General features: G+C 39.7%; 1 protein-coding gene across 6 annotated transcripts in view; it reads left to right on the top strand.

Moving 5' to 3' along the window:
* The window catches only part of LOC117943863 (arf-GAP with coiled-coil, ANK repeat and PH domain-containing protein 3-like), a 57,958-nt gene that overhangs the window by 26,765 nt on the left and 12,285 nt on the right, over positions 1-18,908 (top strand). For all 6 annotated transcript variants that reach the window (XM_034870264.1, XM_034870262.1, XM_034870263.1 and 3 more), the window contains exons 2-14: positions 1,760-1,817; positions 6,288-6,407; positions 6,984-7,037; positions 9,678-9,736; positions 9,996-10,179; positions 10,394-10,438; positions 10,607-10,702; positions 11,384-11,458; positions 12,442-12,453; positions 17,836-17,948; positions 18,176-18,227; positions 18,321-18,421; positions 18,681-18,792. In XM_034870264.1, the coding sequence (XP_034726155.1) occupies positions 1,760-1,817; positions 6,288-6,407; positions 6,984-7,037; positions 9,678-9,736; positions 9,996-10,179; positions 10,394-10,438; positions 10,607-10,702; positions 11,384-11,458; positions 12,442-12,453; positions 17,836-17,948; positions 18,176-18,227; positions 18,321-18,421; positions 18,681-18,792 (1,081 nt within the window). The remainder of the gene's footprint in view (positions 1-1,759; positions 1,818-6,287; positions 6,408-6,983; positions 7,038-9,677; positions 9,737-9,995; positions 10,180-10,393; positions 10,439-10,606; positions 10,703-11,383; positions 11,459-12,441; positions 12,454-17,835; positions 17,949-18,175; positions 18,228-18,320; positions 18,422-18,680; positions 18,793-18,908) is intronic.

Here is an 18,908-nt window from a genome sequence, read left to right as displayed (position 1 = left end):
ATGTTGTGGTAGAGAAAAGTTCAGTCTGTATAAACAGTGTGCGCTCTGGATGAGAGAAGAAGATAAGTGACACAGAGACAGACACAAGTCAAGAATTAGCTGAACATCTGCAAGCAGTTTCAAAAAAGCTCAAAAGGAAAACGTAATTCTGGGAATGTTATCCTTCCAAGCAGGACGTCCCCTCTAAAGGCAAAACAGATAGATTCACAACCTTTATTACAACTTAAACTGAGCAGGTTGCTTAATAGTTTACATATTCTTCCTCAAACTCTGCACAGAAAATCTGCTATGATGTAAAACATCAGCTGTCAGGCTGTTTTTGGTGTCGTAATGAGTTGGAGACGAGGGTGCGGTTGAGAGTGTATGATGAGATCATCTTCTACCAGAGTTTGGGGGTTATGGTAACATGTTCTAGCACATGCAGGGTGTGACGCTAATCCTTGGCTAGATTGGCTCTAATAAGCTCCAGCTCTGAGGACTGGAAACAAATAGAGGATGAGATTCATATTGATTTTTTTGAGGAGACAGTCTGTGTAATTTTCTTTTACAGACTTATGTTTGAGCCTAATGTGCCTTTTTGGTGTGGACATGTGTAAGAGGAAACAATGTTTTTGTATGTGTTAGCTTGCACACTAATGGAAGTAGATCCCAAATGCAAGGAGGGTACTGTAAAGGCTACTTGCCCACTCAAACCACCGGACCCAAACACACACACACACACCCTACTTGTACACTTGCATACTTTTTGTTGTCCTGAAAACACTTGAGAACACATTTCTGCTGCTCTACATAACCAGCACCACTATGCTACCGCCTGTCTTTTTGCACATTACATAGACTGTCGACAGTATGCATAATTGCACATTTTTTAAACAAATTTCGCTGCTCTTATTTTCCTCATTGTATATATCTTCTTATTTTTACTTTTTTTATGTTGTTTACTTGAATGTTATGTTTGTCTGTGGACCAAATTTGTTATAAATGTCTTGTCACCGTGGGATAGAGGGAAACGCAATTTCTATTTCTTTGTATGTTTTTGACATGTGAAGAAATTGACAATAAAGCAGACTTTGACTTTGACTTTGACATCAAGATCCTATATGCATATTGTTAGTGTAGATTGAAAAAACATAAAATAAAACACCTAAATCTGGAGTCCTTTACTACATTATATCTTTTGTTGTTCATTAAAGTTGCTGGTACCCAATAAAAAACCTTTTGTGTTGCGAATGCCTCTTTTACCCACTCACCGTAAGATACTTTACTACCAGTCTATTGTCTCTGCATGATGTCATTCATTGATTTTGCAGCTGGGACGTGGCCACTAATCTTCCAGAGCAATGCCTTTGTGGATCCAGTCATTAGGATTAATATCGAGTCTGTGAGACTGTGATGTGTTATGACTGATTGCAGCTTAATTTTCATTGGGGGTAAAATACAGATATAATTAATGCTTAGATGGTGTGGCTCATGTTTGAATGCACAGGAAGTACAGTACAATATACCTTTGTACTGTCAGTTTTGTACGTCTTCGTCTTTCACTCCCTTTAGTCCAGTTTGTCTTCTTTTTAAGATTTTACCAACATGGTTATTGTTACTAGTCACTGTGACATGGTGGTATACCACTAATCCAAAAATCTCTCCCTAACAAGAGTTTAAATCTTGTGGTTCCTCTTCTCAGAAATGGCGTCTGGTTTTTACAAAGTCTGGCATAAGTAAGGAGCAGATCTGATTAACTGGCTTTGTGTTCTCTTCGCAGGGCTGGCATTGATGATGTGGAGACGGATGTGGTGGAGATTGAGGCAAAGCTCGACAAGGTATGAACCATGCAAAGGTGTCTTTTTTGTAGACTGTGCTGCTCAACTTGAGCGATATACTCCATGTCTATGTTGCTTATAACTGGTTTTGAATTGTGTTTCTAGTAAGGATTACTCACAAACAAAGGCATTATATTGCACACTGTTAGAACACTAAAAAAGAGACATCCTGGATTTGATTCACATTGTTTAAAGGAAAAACGCTGTCGGATGTCGATGTTGTGAAATGGATCAGAGAGCTCTCTGTCTGTCTGTCTGTATGTCTGTCTGTGGCTCTCTTTGTAATTGTGTTTCTCTTTTCAGTTTATCTGTCTGTCTTTCTCTCATTCTGTTGTCTAAATGTCAAGTCTATTCAAAACAGGAATTACTGCAGACATGGTATTATCATATTAATAGGTTTACGCACTGCCACACACATGCATGCACGCACGCAAGCACGAACACGGTACACAGAAGCTGGTTTATATGCTGTAGTATGAAAGCATCACACAGATCAGTCCAGTGTTGTTGTCTGATCATCCAATGTCTTTGTCTGTTTAATCTTAGTGTTTGTAAGACTAGTGCAGTGCCCGTTGAAAATGTGCCTGTTTGGAATGAGCCGATTGCTATGCAATATTGACGCTTGTAGAATTCCTCATTTGTGAGAGCGAGAGTCCCAAATGAATAAAAGGAAGATTTTTTTTTTTTTTTAAACATACTGTATACTAGGCTTCACTACTGTCACTGAGGACGGAGGGCACGATAAAAGCGCAGCATGGCTAGCTGATTTAGCAAGTCTTCTCCTGCTACAATACAAGGCAAAATAAATAGAAACATTTATATAATATCTTTTTTTATATTATTGTTTCAACGTACCCTTTGAGGGACATGCACAGAATTTGTTTAGTATCTACAATCATCTCATAATCATCCTGTCTACTTGTATTATTATATCAGATAAATTTACTCCTTGTGTTGTTTAAATAAATGTTTGTTCTTATGCTTTGGCAACATAGATGTATTTTTTGTTGTGCGAATAAACAACATGAAATTGAAAAATAAAATAGAGAGAGAGAGAGGTTTTGTGTCGAATTGTTAAAATTTAACATTTAAACAGAGGTGTTAATTTCCATACAGGTTGAGCGGCTTGACAGTTAACGGTGAGGTAGGGGATTCGATTTGCGGAAGTATTTTGGCGATTGTAATTTCATTAGTTAGCAGTATACTTAATAAACCCGGGGTGAGTCTGATGGAAAGTGCTACATCTGCCTGGTTCAAATCTGAGATTTTCTTGAATTGCACAGTGCTGTGAAGGAACAATCTCCAAGATTACCTTATGTTCTGCCTCTGGTTAGAAGTGTAGGCTACAGCTCACAGCAACTTAATAAAGTATAGTGTCTCCTTCAATGCCTTTTTTTTCCAACCTGACTTTTTCAGCCCCTCCTGGCCTCTTCCTCCGATCCATCCTCCCTGATGCGTATCATTACAGTAGGGCCGGCCCAGCTATCAGTAGACTGTCTGAGAAAACTTATTGGAAAAAGACGTGCTATGGACTCACCCAACTAACTCTATTTGGGAGGGGAGAACTGCCTTAGATGTTACAACCCATAGAAGCTGTGGTGTCAGAATGTGGATTGTGTGTAGCCTACTTTTAGAGAAGACAACCGTGACAAATGTCAAAATAAAAAAACAACCGGCCCAAAAGGGAAGCGGCCCATCGGGAATCCTACCAATTCTCTTGATTAACCACCCCTGGCCTGCCTCTTGTGCAACCTAATCAATGGCCTTTGTAAAGTGATAACGTTGTTATTTAGATGATTGCGACATTTCCTGGTCCTTGCAGTCTATCTTAGGGTTCTGAATAGGTCCACATTGTTACAACCCCATCTCTTAAATTAGCCAACCAACAGGCGACACTTAGACATTTTAACCAGATGTCCAGGCCCTCGACCACGCACACGCACACGCACACACACACACACACACACACACACACACACACACACACACACAGACCAGGACCTTCCATTGAACTTTGAGCTCCGTTTGAACACCATGGAAAGATGAGCAGGATCAGTGGGTGGGTTTTCATCAGAGTGATTTGTTCTGTTCAGCAGGGGTTCTCACACTGCCCTGTTATGATGCTCTGAAGCTGCCTGAGGACATTCTGGCAGCAATGAAGGCTCTTAGAACATTTATGAGATTAATGATGGCTGAATCTGCCTGCATTGATGTTGACCGTTCTGACCTATGTGAAAATATGTCATTGTAAAGATGTCAATCCCTGCTAGCTAGATTTTGCAGCGCACTAGTGTACTGTAATACAATATTTACAATTTTTTATCTCAAACCACTACTAGCAAAACCATTACCGCCATGGACTAGGTTATAATTTGCCCCAAATTTGAAATGCATGTTAAACACCTCAGTGACCAGCAGGTCACTGAGGTGTTTAACATGCATTACTGTAACTGTAACTGTTACAGTCAATTAACAGGGCAAGGTCTGTCATGTGCATTTTGACTCCGATTGGACGCCCAGGGTTCTTCCAGCCCATTTATCAACAAATGCTGACACATATACTGTGTCTTTAACGGCCATGCTCAGACCCTGGGGGCTCTGTACAGCACATGATGAGATCTGATTCCCCCATATTGGCCAATTTGTTCACAGATATGTTGTCAGACCAGCCTGGGAGCAGCACCAAGGCAGGAATTATGCTGCCTTGTCTGTTGGACAACAGAGTCAGTCATGTACATGTGAACTTAAACATGTATACTGCATATTTTTATTTGCGATTCACACTTCATTCACGTCTTGAGCTAACAGCTCATTTCAGCAATGTCCACACACACACGCACGCGCGCACACACACACACACACACACACACACACACACACAAATATATATACAGCATACACACACACACAAACAAATATTCCAACTGTTAATTTTTTTTGTCAGACTGTTGTAAATAGTGCAGTTATCGGTCTTCACTCTCTGGCCTGTCAGCTACCCAGAAAACCACACTCACATAGCGACAACCTTGGGAACTTCTGCACCACATGAGATAATTAAGGGTTTACTGGGCTCTGTCTTCTGCATAACCCCTTACCAACGCACACGTGTTCTGATCCTGTCGTACACACAGCTGCATCAGTGCAGTGGTAATGATAGTGTACCACTCTGTAGCTTATCATATAACCCATAAAGTGGGAAAGTGCAGCGGTTGCCAGTTTGTTTGGTGTTTAAAATAGTACATACCATTGCAGTAAACAGTCAGAACCTGGTAATATATTATTATATTAATGTGTACAATTAGGTTTTTTGCTCTCATATTGCTGTGTCTCAAATCAAAATCTGTTTGTTACCACACTATACAGTATGTAATTCTATATTTTGGATATATATTCATTCTAGCAATGTTGTTCTAGGGATAGCAATGTCTGTCTGTCAGTTGGGCTAAGATAGTCCAGGCTAAAATATCTGAACTATTAAATTAATTCTTTTAAAAGTTTGAAAAGACAATCATGGTCCCCAGAGGATTCCACTGACTTTAACATCTTCATTTTTACTCTAGCGCCAGCATCAGGTTTACATTTGTGGTTTTATAGGAAATCTCTCAACAATTATTAAAGGGATTGTCATTATATTTGGTTTATATATTAATGGTGTCCAGAGGACCAATCCTATTAACTTGGCACCTCTATTGTTTTCTTCTAACACCACCAGAAGTCAAAGTTGTATCCTTATTCTGCGAAAACATCTACTACATGGATATACAAATTTTGTACAGACATTCCTGCCTCCACATGACAAGTTCTACTAACTTTAGTGATCTTCTCACTTTTCCTATAGTGTCACCATGAGACTAAAATGTCTTAACTGCTATTGGATGGTGAAATTTGGCACAGCCATTGATGTTCCCCTCAGGATGACTTTTCATCTAGCTGCGCTATCAAAAGGGTCATGTGCAGTCTGTGTGCATATTTGCAGATTATATTGACCTTAAAATAAACGTAAAGTTTGCTAAATGTTTAAATGTTTTTCTTCAGCTTTGTTTGAAAGTAAAATAAACTTATATGTTAGCTTTTTAGGGACAAAGAACATGCACTGGAACACGCACACATGACGTACACTGCTTCTGTTTTTCATTTAGCTATTTGCTATAGATTTGAGGCAAAGGTGCATCTAAAAGGGTCCTAGAGATGAGGCTTCTAGCATACTGTATTTGACAAGGGGTTTTAACACAGTAACGTCAATGTTTATGTTACAGTAATGTGCCGCAAAATGGTGATGATTGATTGCTGTGTCACTATTGAGTATACTATTAAGATTTTACTATGGAGGGAGTGAATGAGTAAAGGAGGAAGTCAATTTGTACAAAGCTGGTCTGCTGGCATCACACTGTCCTAAACATGTGACTCTTTTCGAAATAGACAATACCTTTGTTGTGTACCGAAAGTAATGATTTTTATACTTTTTTTTAGCTGGTGAAGCTGTGCAGTGGGATGATCGATGCTGGTAGGGTCTACGTCAGTGCCAACAAGCTATTTGTCAACGGCATAAAGGATCTGTCCCAGCAGTGCAAGAAAGAGGAGATGATATCGGTGAGTGGAGATCGCACTTTAAAACTGACCTCAAATCTCTACATTCACTAAGGAATGTTTGATGGCCAGCATCTCAACAAATGAGCGCTCATCTATCTTTGCTCGGACATTCCTGCTATTTCCCACATGAATAATAAGAGTAGAGTAGGATAAACAGTATTGTCCAGACACGGAGTCATCCAGCTGTTTTAAACATGACAAATGTGACCACATGTATAAAAGAGAAGTTTATGCTGAGAGTTTACATGGTTCAAAGCGGAGACATGAAACCTGCTTTATGGTTTTCTTCTAGAAAAACATTGGGACTACATTTCCTGTCAGTATGGATGTCACACTGGTAGCTTTCGGTGAAGCAGTAGAGACACAATTGTTTCACAATCAATGTTAAGTTTAAGTCCAGATCATGCTTTGTGGATAATTTAGAAGAGTGTTTTTTTCAGGATTGAATATTGTTGAGTGAAAAATAAGTTTTTGTTCATATGGCAACCTATGTGGTTAAATTATGTGTGTGTGTGTGTGTGTGTGTGTGTGTGTGTGTGTGTGTGTGTGTGTGTGTGTGTGTTGTCAACATTGCAGGAATGTCTTGAAAAGTGTGGAGAACGCCTCCAGGAGATCGTCAACTACCACATGGTAAGACACACACACACACACACACACACACACACACACACACACACACACACACACACTAGTTTTAGCCACAGGCAAGGGGTCGAGGTAGAATGTTGTTCCGTCACACCCAGGTCTTCCTGGCATGGTAATGTCTTTCAGACATCCAGTCCCTCCTGGGTCCAGTGTTGCAACACATGCATGCATGCAGACACGCACGCACGAACGCACGCGCACACACACACACACACACACAAATTATCTGTGACCTCACTCAGTGACGGTGAATCTGTCACATAGGCCAGTCCACATGTGTGTGTCTGATTTAAACCATATGCTTGGCAGATCTGTACAGCAGCTATCAGGCATAAATATACTGTACACACTCAATTGTATGTGTATGAAAACTCAGCTAAAGAAAGGTGGAATCATTGTTTGGACCGTGAGGGAAGGATGGAAAGTGTGCTGGAGAAAAGAGAGGCTTGTAGGAGAGAAGTAGGGGAAAAAGGAATGAACAGAAAAGATTAGAAAAAGAGGCAATTGCAGGACACAACAATCAACAGTCGCCACAAATCCAGGTTTTCCCTTTTAGACAAATTTTTTATGATCTCAGCTATTTTTGGGGACGTGGCATCATTTTGGTCTCGTAGAAAAACCTTCAAATTTCTGCTAAAGTTTTGAATTAATAGCTTGTATGTGTAACAAGACCCACCTAAATAGGACTTTAAAACTCAACTTTAACAGGGACCCTCTCATAAAGCAATGCGCCATCCTTTTTTTTGTTTTTTTTGTTTTCTTATAACTGAGTTTTAAAAGTTGTCTATCTTTCTGCCGGACTGTGACTGCTTCAGTCTGTTGGGCTGTGGGTGTATAATAGATGCCTATCAGCAACACTTATCTTCCCTTTTTACCTGTACATTGTGCTTTGACCTTGTCAGAGACTCTTATCTTCCCTTTTCTGATTTTACAATTGCACTGCTATGCACAATTGCACTGCTATGCTAACTTTTCAGGCAAGGCAGCTTGCGGCTATGCTGATAGGCCACTTTCTCTGTTTTTGTTTTGTGTTGTATTTGTAAACCCCATCACTTACCCTTTACCAGACGGGTCCTACTACTACTCCGCCTCTCTAACACCCAGGAATTACACTAATAGCTTGTCTGGCAGACAGTATGAAAGAAGGGATAGAGGGAGTGGAGGGAAAGACATTATTGCGAAAGGAAATCTGTCTTTCTTTGACTGATGCCTATTTCTGCACCTTCTCAGATTTAGTTAGCCACAAAAGATGCCATTCAACTAGAAAAATAAATATTCCAGTAAAATACACAATAAGCAAATGTGTGTAGTTCCAAACAAACATAATTGCTACCCTCAATCTTAATAGACTGAGAATTATATTACAGTGGATCTGAACATATCTGTGCGATTATAGTGCCCGATTAACTTTAGTGCAAATTTCTCTGCTGTGGGACAATTTTTCCTGAAAAAATTAACACGCTGGTCTCTGCAGTTCTCTTACAGAATAGATACAGGAGAGATGAATGATGGGTCTTCAACAGTAGCAGATATTGAGGATTTTTGAAGGGGCCAAAAGTGCAGGGGAATTAAGTGTAGACGTGCTGTAGTGTGGGTCATACCCAGGGTACCATAATGCAGAACTGGTTTGGGTGGAACATTTGGATTAGTTTACATGTGGGTCCAAAGTAGGAAACTACCAATCCTTCATTTTGCACAGCACACTTTATACTTGTAATTCCTGCCCCATTTTAAGAGGAGTAGTAGGTGATTTATGTTCCCACAATGAGTGTAGTGTACACTTGTGAAAATTTGTGAACTCCCATCTAAAGCATGAATTCAGAGTACCAGCCTGTGAAGTAATCAGGCTCTGGAGGAAAGTCGTATGGAGGGACACACATACATGCATGCCTGCATGCACGCTCGCTCGCAAACACACACACACTCTCCCATACTAAGCTGGCAATCCTCAATGAGTATGTTTTTTAAATAGGGATTGCAATGGAACATGTAATCCACTGTGTGTGTGCGTGTGTGTGTGTGTGTGTGTGTGTGTGTGTGGGGGTGTGTGTGTGTGTGTGTGTGTGTGTGTGTGTGTGCGCGCCAAGTGTGCAAAACACTTTCACAAGACACATTTTCTTAATAAAGATGTATGGGTTTTCAGGGGTACAATATACAGTATATAAAGTGTGGTCACAAATATGAAAATGGAACAGAAACCCTTGTCTTGCTCACCATGGGTAAGAAAAAACGGAAAACAACATAGAAGGAAGCGGAGGACAGCTGAAGGACAGAAACTGTAAGATGAGATAAAAGAAGGAAGAGGAGAAGTGGAAATCCCACAGGAAAAGTATTCTGTGATCCTTTATGGCTAAAAATCCGTTGAGGCAGCAACTCAGTGACTGCACGTGTGTGCATGTCCTCATCGCTCTCTCCCTTGCTTTTCTCTCCTCTGCCTGTAGCATAATCTGCTCCAGCAATAATGTGAAAGGGTTTGTATTGTCATCTTGTGGCTAGATATAGCAACTACAGATTTGAAGACTTAATACAGTCATTGTACAAATGTTTTAACTGCTGCGCACTGTAGCTCATATTCTAATATGAAATGCTCATGTTTCACACCTCTGTTTCATTCTCATTGCCCAGATGTTGTTTGACCAAGCTCAGAGGTCAATCAAGCAGCAGCTTCACATCTTCATCAAAGAGTGAGTATCTCATCCCAGTTATTTAAAAAGCTTCCTCCTGCAGTTCTAAAGAAACACATGTTTGAATTTATATATAATGAAAAGATTGGTGATGTGATGAATATTGACATCTTACAGCAGAAAGTGACTGTCTCCCGAAATCACCAGTAATAACACAAATCATGCATTTGGAAATAAAAGACCCACATGGCCTTGTGATTTGGCATAGACATGGACATAATTTAAATCATTTGTCTCTACTTTACTGTGCCTCCTTCAGGGATGTACGTAAATTCAAGGACACCAAGAAGCAGTTTGACCGTGTGCGCGAGGATATGGAGCTGGCCCAGGTGAAGAACGCCCAGGCTCCCAGGAACAAGGTGCACGAGGCTGAAGAGGCCACACAGGCCCTCATCCTCAGCCGCAAAGCCTTCAGGCACCTGGCACTAGACTACGTACTACAGGTGAAAAAAACACACGTCCACACGCCACTGATTATATTACCAGTGCTGTCCTTTAGGGGGCGCTGACACTCAACAACTGCTGAGCCTCAACACAAAATTCACAAAACTCTTGAATGCAGAAAAGTAAACACTTGGTGTCTTTTAGTGATTAAATCATATATAATCTCAAACAGGCAGCCTAAAATCTGCATTTTGCTTTTCCTCTTTGTTTCAGATTAATGTTCTTCAGGCCAAGAAGAAGTTCGAAATCCTGGATGCAGTAAGTAGCCCAGATATATATCCTCTAATGTCCAATTCACATCTCAACATTATTGTATTGTTTTTTTTACGTGTGCATGTCACATATGTGCATGTGTATCTGTGGTGTGAAAAGAATTAGTAACACGGTTGATTTAGAGCCATCATTGTCTCTGCGTGTCTTCTGCAGATGCTGTCCTTCATGCGTGCCCAGTACACTCTGTTCCAACAAGGCTTTAACATCTTGGACGAGATTGACCCCTATATGAAAAAACTGGCTGCACAGGTAAGATGAGAGGAAATACATGGTAATATGTGTGCATTGTTCCTCTACTTTTGTTGCTGTATTTGCTCAGCAACTCCTTATAAACAACAGCTCTTTTGCCAAATAATAGACACACTGCCATAATCAGTGCAGCCTAGTTTTCATTGACATTTTATTTAAGTGTCTGTGGTCGTTGATTTTTAAGACGTTTTTTAATTAAATGCATTAAAATATCTTACAGCAGAAACTATGACTTCATTTTCGAAGTTATATTCTAGATTTAGGTTTATGCAAGTTTGTTTAGTCGTGGAAAAATACTCTATCAAGCCAAACAATGCGTCCTTGAAATAAATAATTCTTTACCATTATCAGTTTTGTAAAACGTGTTAAGCCTCATATTGCCTCTCATGTGTGGCATAATGTCTTCATCCTACGGACTTTCCCTATATCTCTGGTCCTTTAAAGCGTTAAGGCCTTGTACATACAAAAAAATGAAAAACATATACCTTTATTATTTGTTGACTACAATAAAATTGAAAAAAGATGACTATCTTAAAACACACAACAACAATATGTAAAGGTTAAAGCATGTACAGATGTGTGTGCATAGTTTTCTGTCTGTGTGTCTATTGTGTTTCTTTTATTCCACTCACACTTTGGTGTACCTGTTTTATTGACTCTGCTGTCGTATGCTCTGTGCAGCTGGATCAGCTGGTCATTGACTCGGCCATGGAGAAAAGGGAGCTGGAGCACAAACACGCCCTAATCCAGCAAAGAGTGAGACAACACAACTCTTCTCGCACTTTTGCAATTTCGATGAATACATTACAAACATGAACAAAGGATCTCATCTATTTGCATATTCAGTGTTTTAAATTAGTTAAGTTTCTTAGTTGTTGCGGAGCTAGATTTTTAGCTTTTTCATTCTCACTTAGCGTCACATTTTTCATTGTCAGTGGACGAAGCTCAATAAAAGAATGGGGTTTGAAAACATATTTATCTCTGTCCGTCTGGAATCTAAAATAGTTCTTGTGATAACAAAAACTTATCTTATGTTAACATCAAATGCCTTGAATGTTTAAAAAAGCCTTTCTGTCGAAGCGTTGAATTATTTTTACAGCATCGGTTTTGTGACTTGTTTTCTTTCCATTCCTTTTTATTTTTATTAACAGAGGCACCAAAAGCCTTTCAAAAATAATGAGAATAAGTGTTGTATGTAGTTTTTTCTTCACGCTCAAATGAAGAGTTTAGTGTAGGAAAGCAGTTTCCACAATGACAGGTTTGATATTTTTTATTTTATAGGTCGCTCAGCTGAATAAACACAATTCTTTCAAACCCTTGCCCTACAGTCACACTCATGCACAGATGCAGAAATAAGGTCCATCTGTTACCTGAAGAGATGCCAAAAACATGGCCCAAGTTGGCTCTTCCCTCTGATGGGTTTGGTTGCCAAGTGGAGGCATCCTGCCAGACACAGCTCTGTGCCGACCTAATGGCCTTTCAGCAACACTTCAAATTAAATTTGAAAACCTAGCGCTGAGTGATGCTATTGACTTTATTTTGTATTTTTTTTTTTTCTGTACTTAAACAACAAGGTGAACACACCTCATGTCTATGGTGCTTTCGCTAAAAAGTCAATGATGTTTTAATGAAAAGAAAATCATAATAACATTATAACATCCTCATGAATAAAATTCAATTAGTGGTGATCTTGTATTAACATTTCTTTTTTTCTCTCTCTACCCATGTTCTTCCTCCAGACTCTGATGCAGGTGAGTTTATATTTTTCCCCTTCTATATTCTTAACTTCCACTACCTACACATTACATGCCATGTACTGCAGTGCAAAACATTGACATGATGGAAATCCTGTCAAGTTCTGGAGGTTTTAAGCACGCGTGTGCGTGTCTGCGTGTGTGCTCGATAGTTGTTTAGCAATGTAGAACAGATTGAGCGACTGTTGAATGGAGTTTTATGGCCATGCTGTGCTGGCTGCTGTTACAGGAATCGATAGGCGCTGTGTGTGTGTGTGTGTATGTGTGTGTGTGTGCGTGTTTGTGTGTGGAGTGATGCCTTTATCTTTCAGTATAAATGTGTGTGCTGGAGGGGTGTGATTATCAGAGGTTGCATGGAGACATTGCAGACAAAACCTTGTGGGTCTACATGCTTCCACTGAACTACTCTGCAGTTAATCTTTTTATGCTTGTGTGGGCGAGCCAGCATCAACTTGTTTATGCACGGTGGTCTGAAGCTTGTGTGTTTCATTACTTGTTGTGATTTTGTGTCTGTCAAGACTTGCCTTTTCACCAAGACCTTCCGTCCCCCTGACGTGATACTTTTCAACACCCTGCCCGTAATACTCATCTGAGGAATTTTTACTGTGTGAACCCTGCAAGCGTATTTTTGTCTCTCATTTGATGTTGTCTTTGTTCTCTTGTTCTCTCAGCTTCTCCTTCATTTTCCTGTTTTTCTTGTCCCTTACATGGATGGAGGCAAACAAACACTCCTCTGATTCTCATAAATACACACACACACACACACGCAGCTTCTCACCCTCCCTCTTTGAAAAAACCTGCTCTCCCATATATCGTCATACTATTTTGTTCCAATTTGTTTCATCAAGATTGAACCCTGAGGATTTGTCAGCAAGCCGGTTAAGAAGATATCATTGTCGAAGTAGAAGCTTAGTTTCCCACAGTATGATGTGTTTTGCGTGTGTTTAGCAATATTGCTCAGCATGCCTGCAGTATAGCTTGTATGCAGCACATCAAGTATTGCTAATTAGTATGAGTAAGGGTGGTCATTTAAGGTTTGTGAAGTGAGTTTTTCACTGGAACATTTCACATTTCCGTGCACTTTTTTTTTTTTTTTAGATTATTTTGGGGTAATTCTTTTAGGCCTTTATTAGACAAGACAGCTTAGATGCAAAATGGGGAGAGAGGGGGAATGACATGCAGCAAAGGACAGAAAGTGAAATTAAACCCGCCGTTGCTGCGGCAAGGACTGAGCCTTTTTAAATGGGACGCACGCTCAATCAGCTTAGCTATCCAAGCATCCCAGCTCTTATTGTACTATTTACACATGTTGAAATATTTCAAACTAACTATAATACCCCCAGATTTTCTATTATCTTGAGGTTGTCATCTTCTCATGGTCCTTGTTTCAGTCAGTATAAAAAATAGAAATATTAATTGAATCTAATGAAATAGGCCTACTGAGCTCAGCTGGCTCTGTTCTCTGATGTTGTTCATGATGCCTGCCTCAACCCTCTTGCTCGTCCGTCCACTGCCAACTCCAGCCTAAGTCAACAGATGGCATTACAACACACAGTAGTTGTTTGAATGAAAAAGAAAAAAGACTTTAAAAAGGAGATCCGTTTAAGATCCATGAAACTAAATAAAACTAAAGAAGAGACACAGTCTCTGTAGTCACTTCTAATAGAATAAATGTCCTTGATGTAAAGAATTAACTTTGTTATCCCTGTGCAGTTTAATACTTGTGATTTTCCAAAATGGCATGATGATTTTCACAAGCGTTTTCCAATGAGTTATCAGCTTGGGGATCATGGGAAAACAGACGCACAGATCTTTGTTGGTCAACTATTAAAGCCAATTAGTGATAATGCACTAGAAATTTAAACTTTCTTCTGTCCCCTACCACATTACTTTGTAATTTAATCTGTGAAAAAAAGGTCACATCTAAAAACCCAATACAAAGAAAAAGAAGATAAAAGGCAAGCAGCGTGGGGAGAAAGTTGATCCATTTCTGATTTTCTGCCTTTGTTTTTTCTTTCTTTTTTTTAAAACTGCCTGTGTCGACTCAAATGAAAATGCGCGTGTGCAGAAAGCAAAGCAAACGAGACAGCAGATTTTGTGAATTATAAATGGTACACATCCTTTATTAATGGATCATAAAGTAATGGCGGTAGTCATTCTCAGAAGAGAATAAGATGGCTTCATCATGAATGTACTCTAGACTAAACTCAAGTAATTTTTTAGTAGGAGGAAGATGGATAAAAGATGAATGCAGAAGGAAACCTACATGATATGTAAACACTTCATCGACAATAAAATGTAAATCCACTGTGACGTTTAAGAAATTATCATTAAATGCTTGCGAACAGGAAGCTGGCACAACAATCTTGTCAGCGGTGAGAACTGACTTTAATAATCTTTTGCATTTCTTCCTTTCCTTTTCATGTTTCTCTCAACCTCGCCTTCACTTTCACAGTTCTTGGTAAATCTTCAATTGTCTCGACTACCACCTCCCCTTCTTTATATTTCACATGCTCCCTTTATCTTTTCTCTCAATTCTTTCACAGCATGTATTTTATGTGTGCAGGACTTTATTGTGGCTCCCAGGGGGATTGTCGCCTCAGCTCTCTCCTCCTCCATTGTTACAGCATTTGGCTGTACAACTTTTTAAGTCAGAAATGGACAAAAACATAGAACAAATATGCAAGTGCTATAAAAAAAAACTGTAGTAAGTGAAAGAGGAAACATTCTATAAACCACATGTGTGTATTACAATGTAGACTACATTTCATCACTTTGTGTTAGTTCCAATGGTTAAACTATAACCTTAATCTGTTTGTTCACAGTAACTGTTATAGTGTACTTGTACACAGTTTGTAGCGTACACGGTATTACATCAGGGCTTTAAATACATTTGTGTTTAAACATGGCAGCTGTATAGTGCTCCAAACATACCATCACAACACCGATAAATAGATTAAAGCTGGGAGCCTTTGTTGCATGCTGTCTTCCGCCGTCTCTCCCAACATTACCTGTCTGTCTCTAATGTCAAATTAGAGAATAAAGTCCAAAATTCTAAATAAATAAGTTAAAGCATGGCAACTAGTCCCAAACTTCCTTAAACCTAAAACCTTAATGACTTAGGGGGGAACAGAAAAATATAAGCATCTATAAAATGTATGTAATTCAATGCTGCACATTACTCGTATCATATTTATGAGGTTGTATTGTGCCAGTATTTTGACGGATTGTATTACTGAACAGGTGTGTCTGTTGTTGACCCCGTGGACAACAAACAACACAACCTAAAAATACAATATAGCATTATTGAATTAACATTTCTGACAAAGGTATTTCAACATATTTATGAATGATCAAGTCTGCAGTAGGCTTGCTTTAAATAAAGGCCGTTTTGCGGCCTCCTGGTCCTTTGGACGCTTGTGTGCTGCAATCCTTCATGGTCCTGGCTGATTTAAGGTGGGAAGAGGGGGGTCTGTGCTGGTGTTTGGGGAGCAATAACGTCAGCTTGATTAAGCAGGAATAGTGTTAAGAGCCACAGACAGATGGAAAGCTGACTCCTCTAAAAGTGCCGACCGGGAGCCTTAAATCGCGGCCTGGGGCGGAGAGGAGGCACGGTACGGCCACTCACGCGGGCCCCCGCTGTTGAATGAAATGTTTGATCTTCGGTAGACGCAACCGGGTCATCGGGGCACGCGGACAGCTGTATGATAATGAGCGCTCGCGCCAGATTCACGCGGTCTGGGCATTCGGCAGGTGGCGTTGAGTGAAGAAACGACACGAGCGCGCTGCTGTTGGCTGACAGTCTCTCATCTGGGCTCGTGAGGGATGCGCATGTGTTTCTTTCGCTTCGTTCGCTGCTCCCAATTAATATCCTGTGGGATCTTTTAGAGATGCTCTTTTCTCTCTGACAAGCATACTTGCATAATTAATTATTTATAAGTATTTTTTAATTATTTTAGTATTGAGTTTGAGATGCTGTTGGATGTCAATGTGATTAAGATGAAGATATTTGGCAGGCTGGACTATACACTGGTGAGGAACGTCATTTCGTTATCAGCCTACGTTCCGGTTTGTCTTATAACTTTCTTCAGTCAGTTTTCATTAGTATTTCTGTTATCATTGTTTGCTTTTAACCAGTCTCTAGATGTGTGTGTGTGTGTGTGTACATTTAGGAGTTATGTTCTGGTTATATAGGCTACCAATGTCACATACGGACACACTGTATACAAACCATTCACAATTATCTACACAAAGCAGCCAAGATGATCCTTTGACATTTCTAGCTTTATAAAATGAGAAAAAGCTATTTGTGATTGTTGTGTCATCTGGAATGATCAATGAAAACACCCCAGTACTTTTGACAAAGTCAAAAAGTAAATAGAAAGTGCTTGACAATATCAGTGTGCATAGAGTCAGTCGGGTTTTCAAAAAAAAAGAATACACAGAATTAATATATGAACTTTTCAAGAGAAGAGATATGGCAAAGTGACAGAGCATGGTTGTGTGTGTGTGTGTGTGTGTGTGTGTGTGTGTGTGTGGTTGTGTTGTGTTGGGTGGTCATCTGCCATATGCACTATATTACCTTGCACCCAAACCAGAGGCCTCCTTAACAATAGTGAAACCTAACCTCAGACTAGTCTTTCATTTAAATCTGTGTGCTTGTGTTTTTCACCTCGCTAAGCAGTTGGCATCTGGCTTTAAATGCCTTTCTTGGGTAATCTAACTCTGTGTGGATAAAACAGATCAGAAACCAGAGAATCTCTTAGCTGACAGGTAGAGAGGTGCAGATTTGTCATATTATTTACATTAAAGGTAAACTACTAAACAGATGGTGGAGAGAGGACAGACATTTATTTTTGTGGAGGAACACAGGCACCTTTTAGAAAAGAAGGTAGACATAAAAGAGGAATTGTTCCGCTATGTGTCAACACAGCTACTGTATGTGGTGCTGATAAGGAGCAATCTTTATTTTTCCTTGTTATGATTAGCTGGACTTTTACACTGGATTTTGCCCTCCATTGATTACATTGGAATCACTTTAAGAAAAGAAACACTTTGGAACCGGTATAGACAGGAGGAATGATTACAGCCACCACTAACTCTTTCATGTGTCTTATGTGCATATGAGCTTACTAGTCATGGTTTAAGACGGACTTGAACAATACGGTAAGCCACCATTAAATTAGCTATAGTTTATAGATTGGAAAGGGTCTGAGCCTGTTGTTTTTAAAGACACTTGTGTTGTTGTTTTTTCCGAGCAAGAACAACTAAATCATAAAAACATGGTTGTTGCATTACGCCGCTTTTTGACAGTTCGTTGGCACGCTGTTAAAATTAAGTCATGCATTGATCTTGTGCACCCATGTGTTCTTCTTACAGGACTTTTCTTATGATGACCCTAAGTTGGAATTCAATGTTGATGCTGCCAATGGTGTGGTCATGGAGGGCTATCTTTTCAAGAGGGCCAGCAACGCCTTCAAGACCTGGAACAGGTACAAGAGAAGTGAAGAGGGAGAGCATAACAGAGAGGGAGTCAACACACAATTCAAAAGACAATTTAATTAAAGTTAATGAATTAACCAGTACACATGCACTATAGAAAAATTAATAAATAACATAACAATAAAAATGAATCTTTTGTAAGGAAAAGGTCTGGTTAATCTTTTTCCCTCAAAGAAACTGTAACTCATACTCACTTATACCTTCTCCCTTACTCCAGGCGGTGGTTTTCAATACAAAACAGCCAGCTGGTCTACCAAAAGAAACTCAAGGTACAGTTTGATTTTTGTAAATTTTAATTAAACCTTTTTGATGGGTCAATAGGCTAGAGTTGTTGTTGTGACACTCCTCTCTGCCGATGACAGGACTCTTTGACAGTGGTGGTGGAAGACCTGAGGCTGTGCTCTGTCAAATTGTGCGAAGATAATGAGAGGAGGTTTTGCTTCGAGGTGGTTTCACCTACTAAGTGAGTTTTGTGTGTGTGTGTGTGTGTGTGTGTGTGTGTGTGTGTGTCTCTCTCTGTCACTGTGTCTGTGTTTTTTCTAGAGACAGGATTAAGTTTCATCCAAACTAAACCTGTTATCTTTGTTGTTATCTTTTCAGATTTTCAATGTTCCATTATTGACTGTATCATTTGGAATTTACTAATCAGCCAAGTTGGCAAGACATGCAGCATTAGACAGTTTTGGGCAGGTTTTATGTAACTTGCCTCTTCAAACCTTTAGGAGCTGCATGCTGCAGGCTGAGTCTGAGAAGCTGCGGCAGGCTTGGATCCAGACAGTCCAGGCAAGCATCGCCTCGGCTTACAAAGACATCGCCGACAATTACTACATTGAGGTACAAAAACAAATACAATACACATACAGCAACAGTGACATAATAGCACACAAGTGCTTTTTTTTTTAATACAAATTGGTCCCCCAGTTAGCTTTAGAATTTCTTTCTCTGACCTG

Source organism: Etheostoma cragini, chromosome 4 (assembly GCF_013103735.1).
Source record: "Etheostoma cragini isolate CJK2018 chromosome 4, CSU_Ecrag_1.0, whole genome shotgun sequence".
NCBI lineage: Eukaryota > Metazoa > Chordata > Actinopteri > Perciformes > Percidae > Etheostoma > Etheostoma cragini.
Note: the sequence above shows the minus strand (reverse complement) of the source record. Positions and strands in the feature narration are given on the sequence as shown.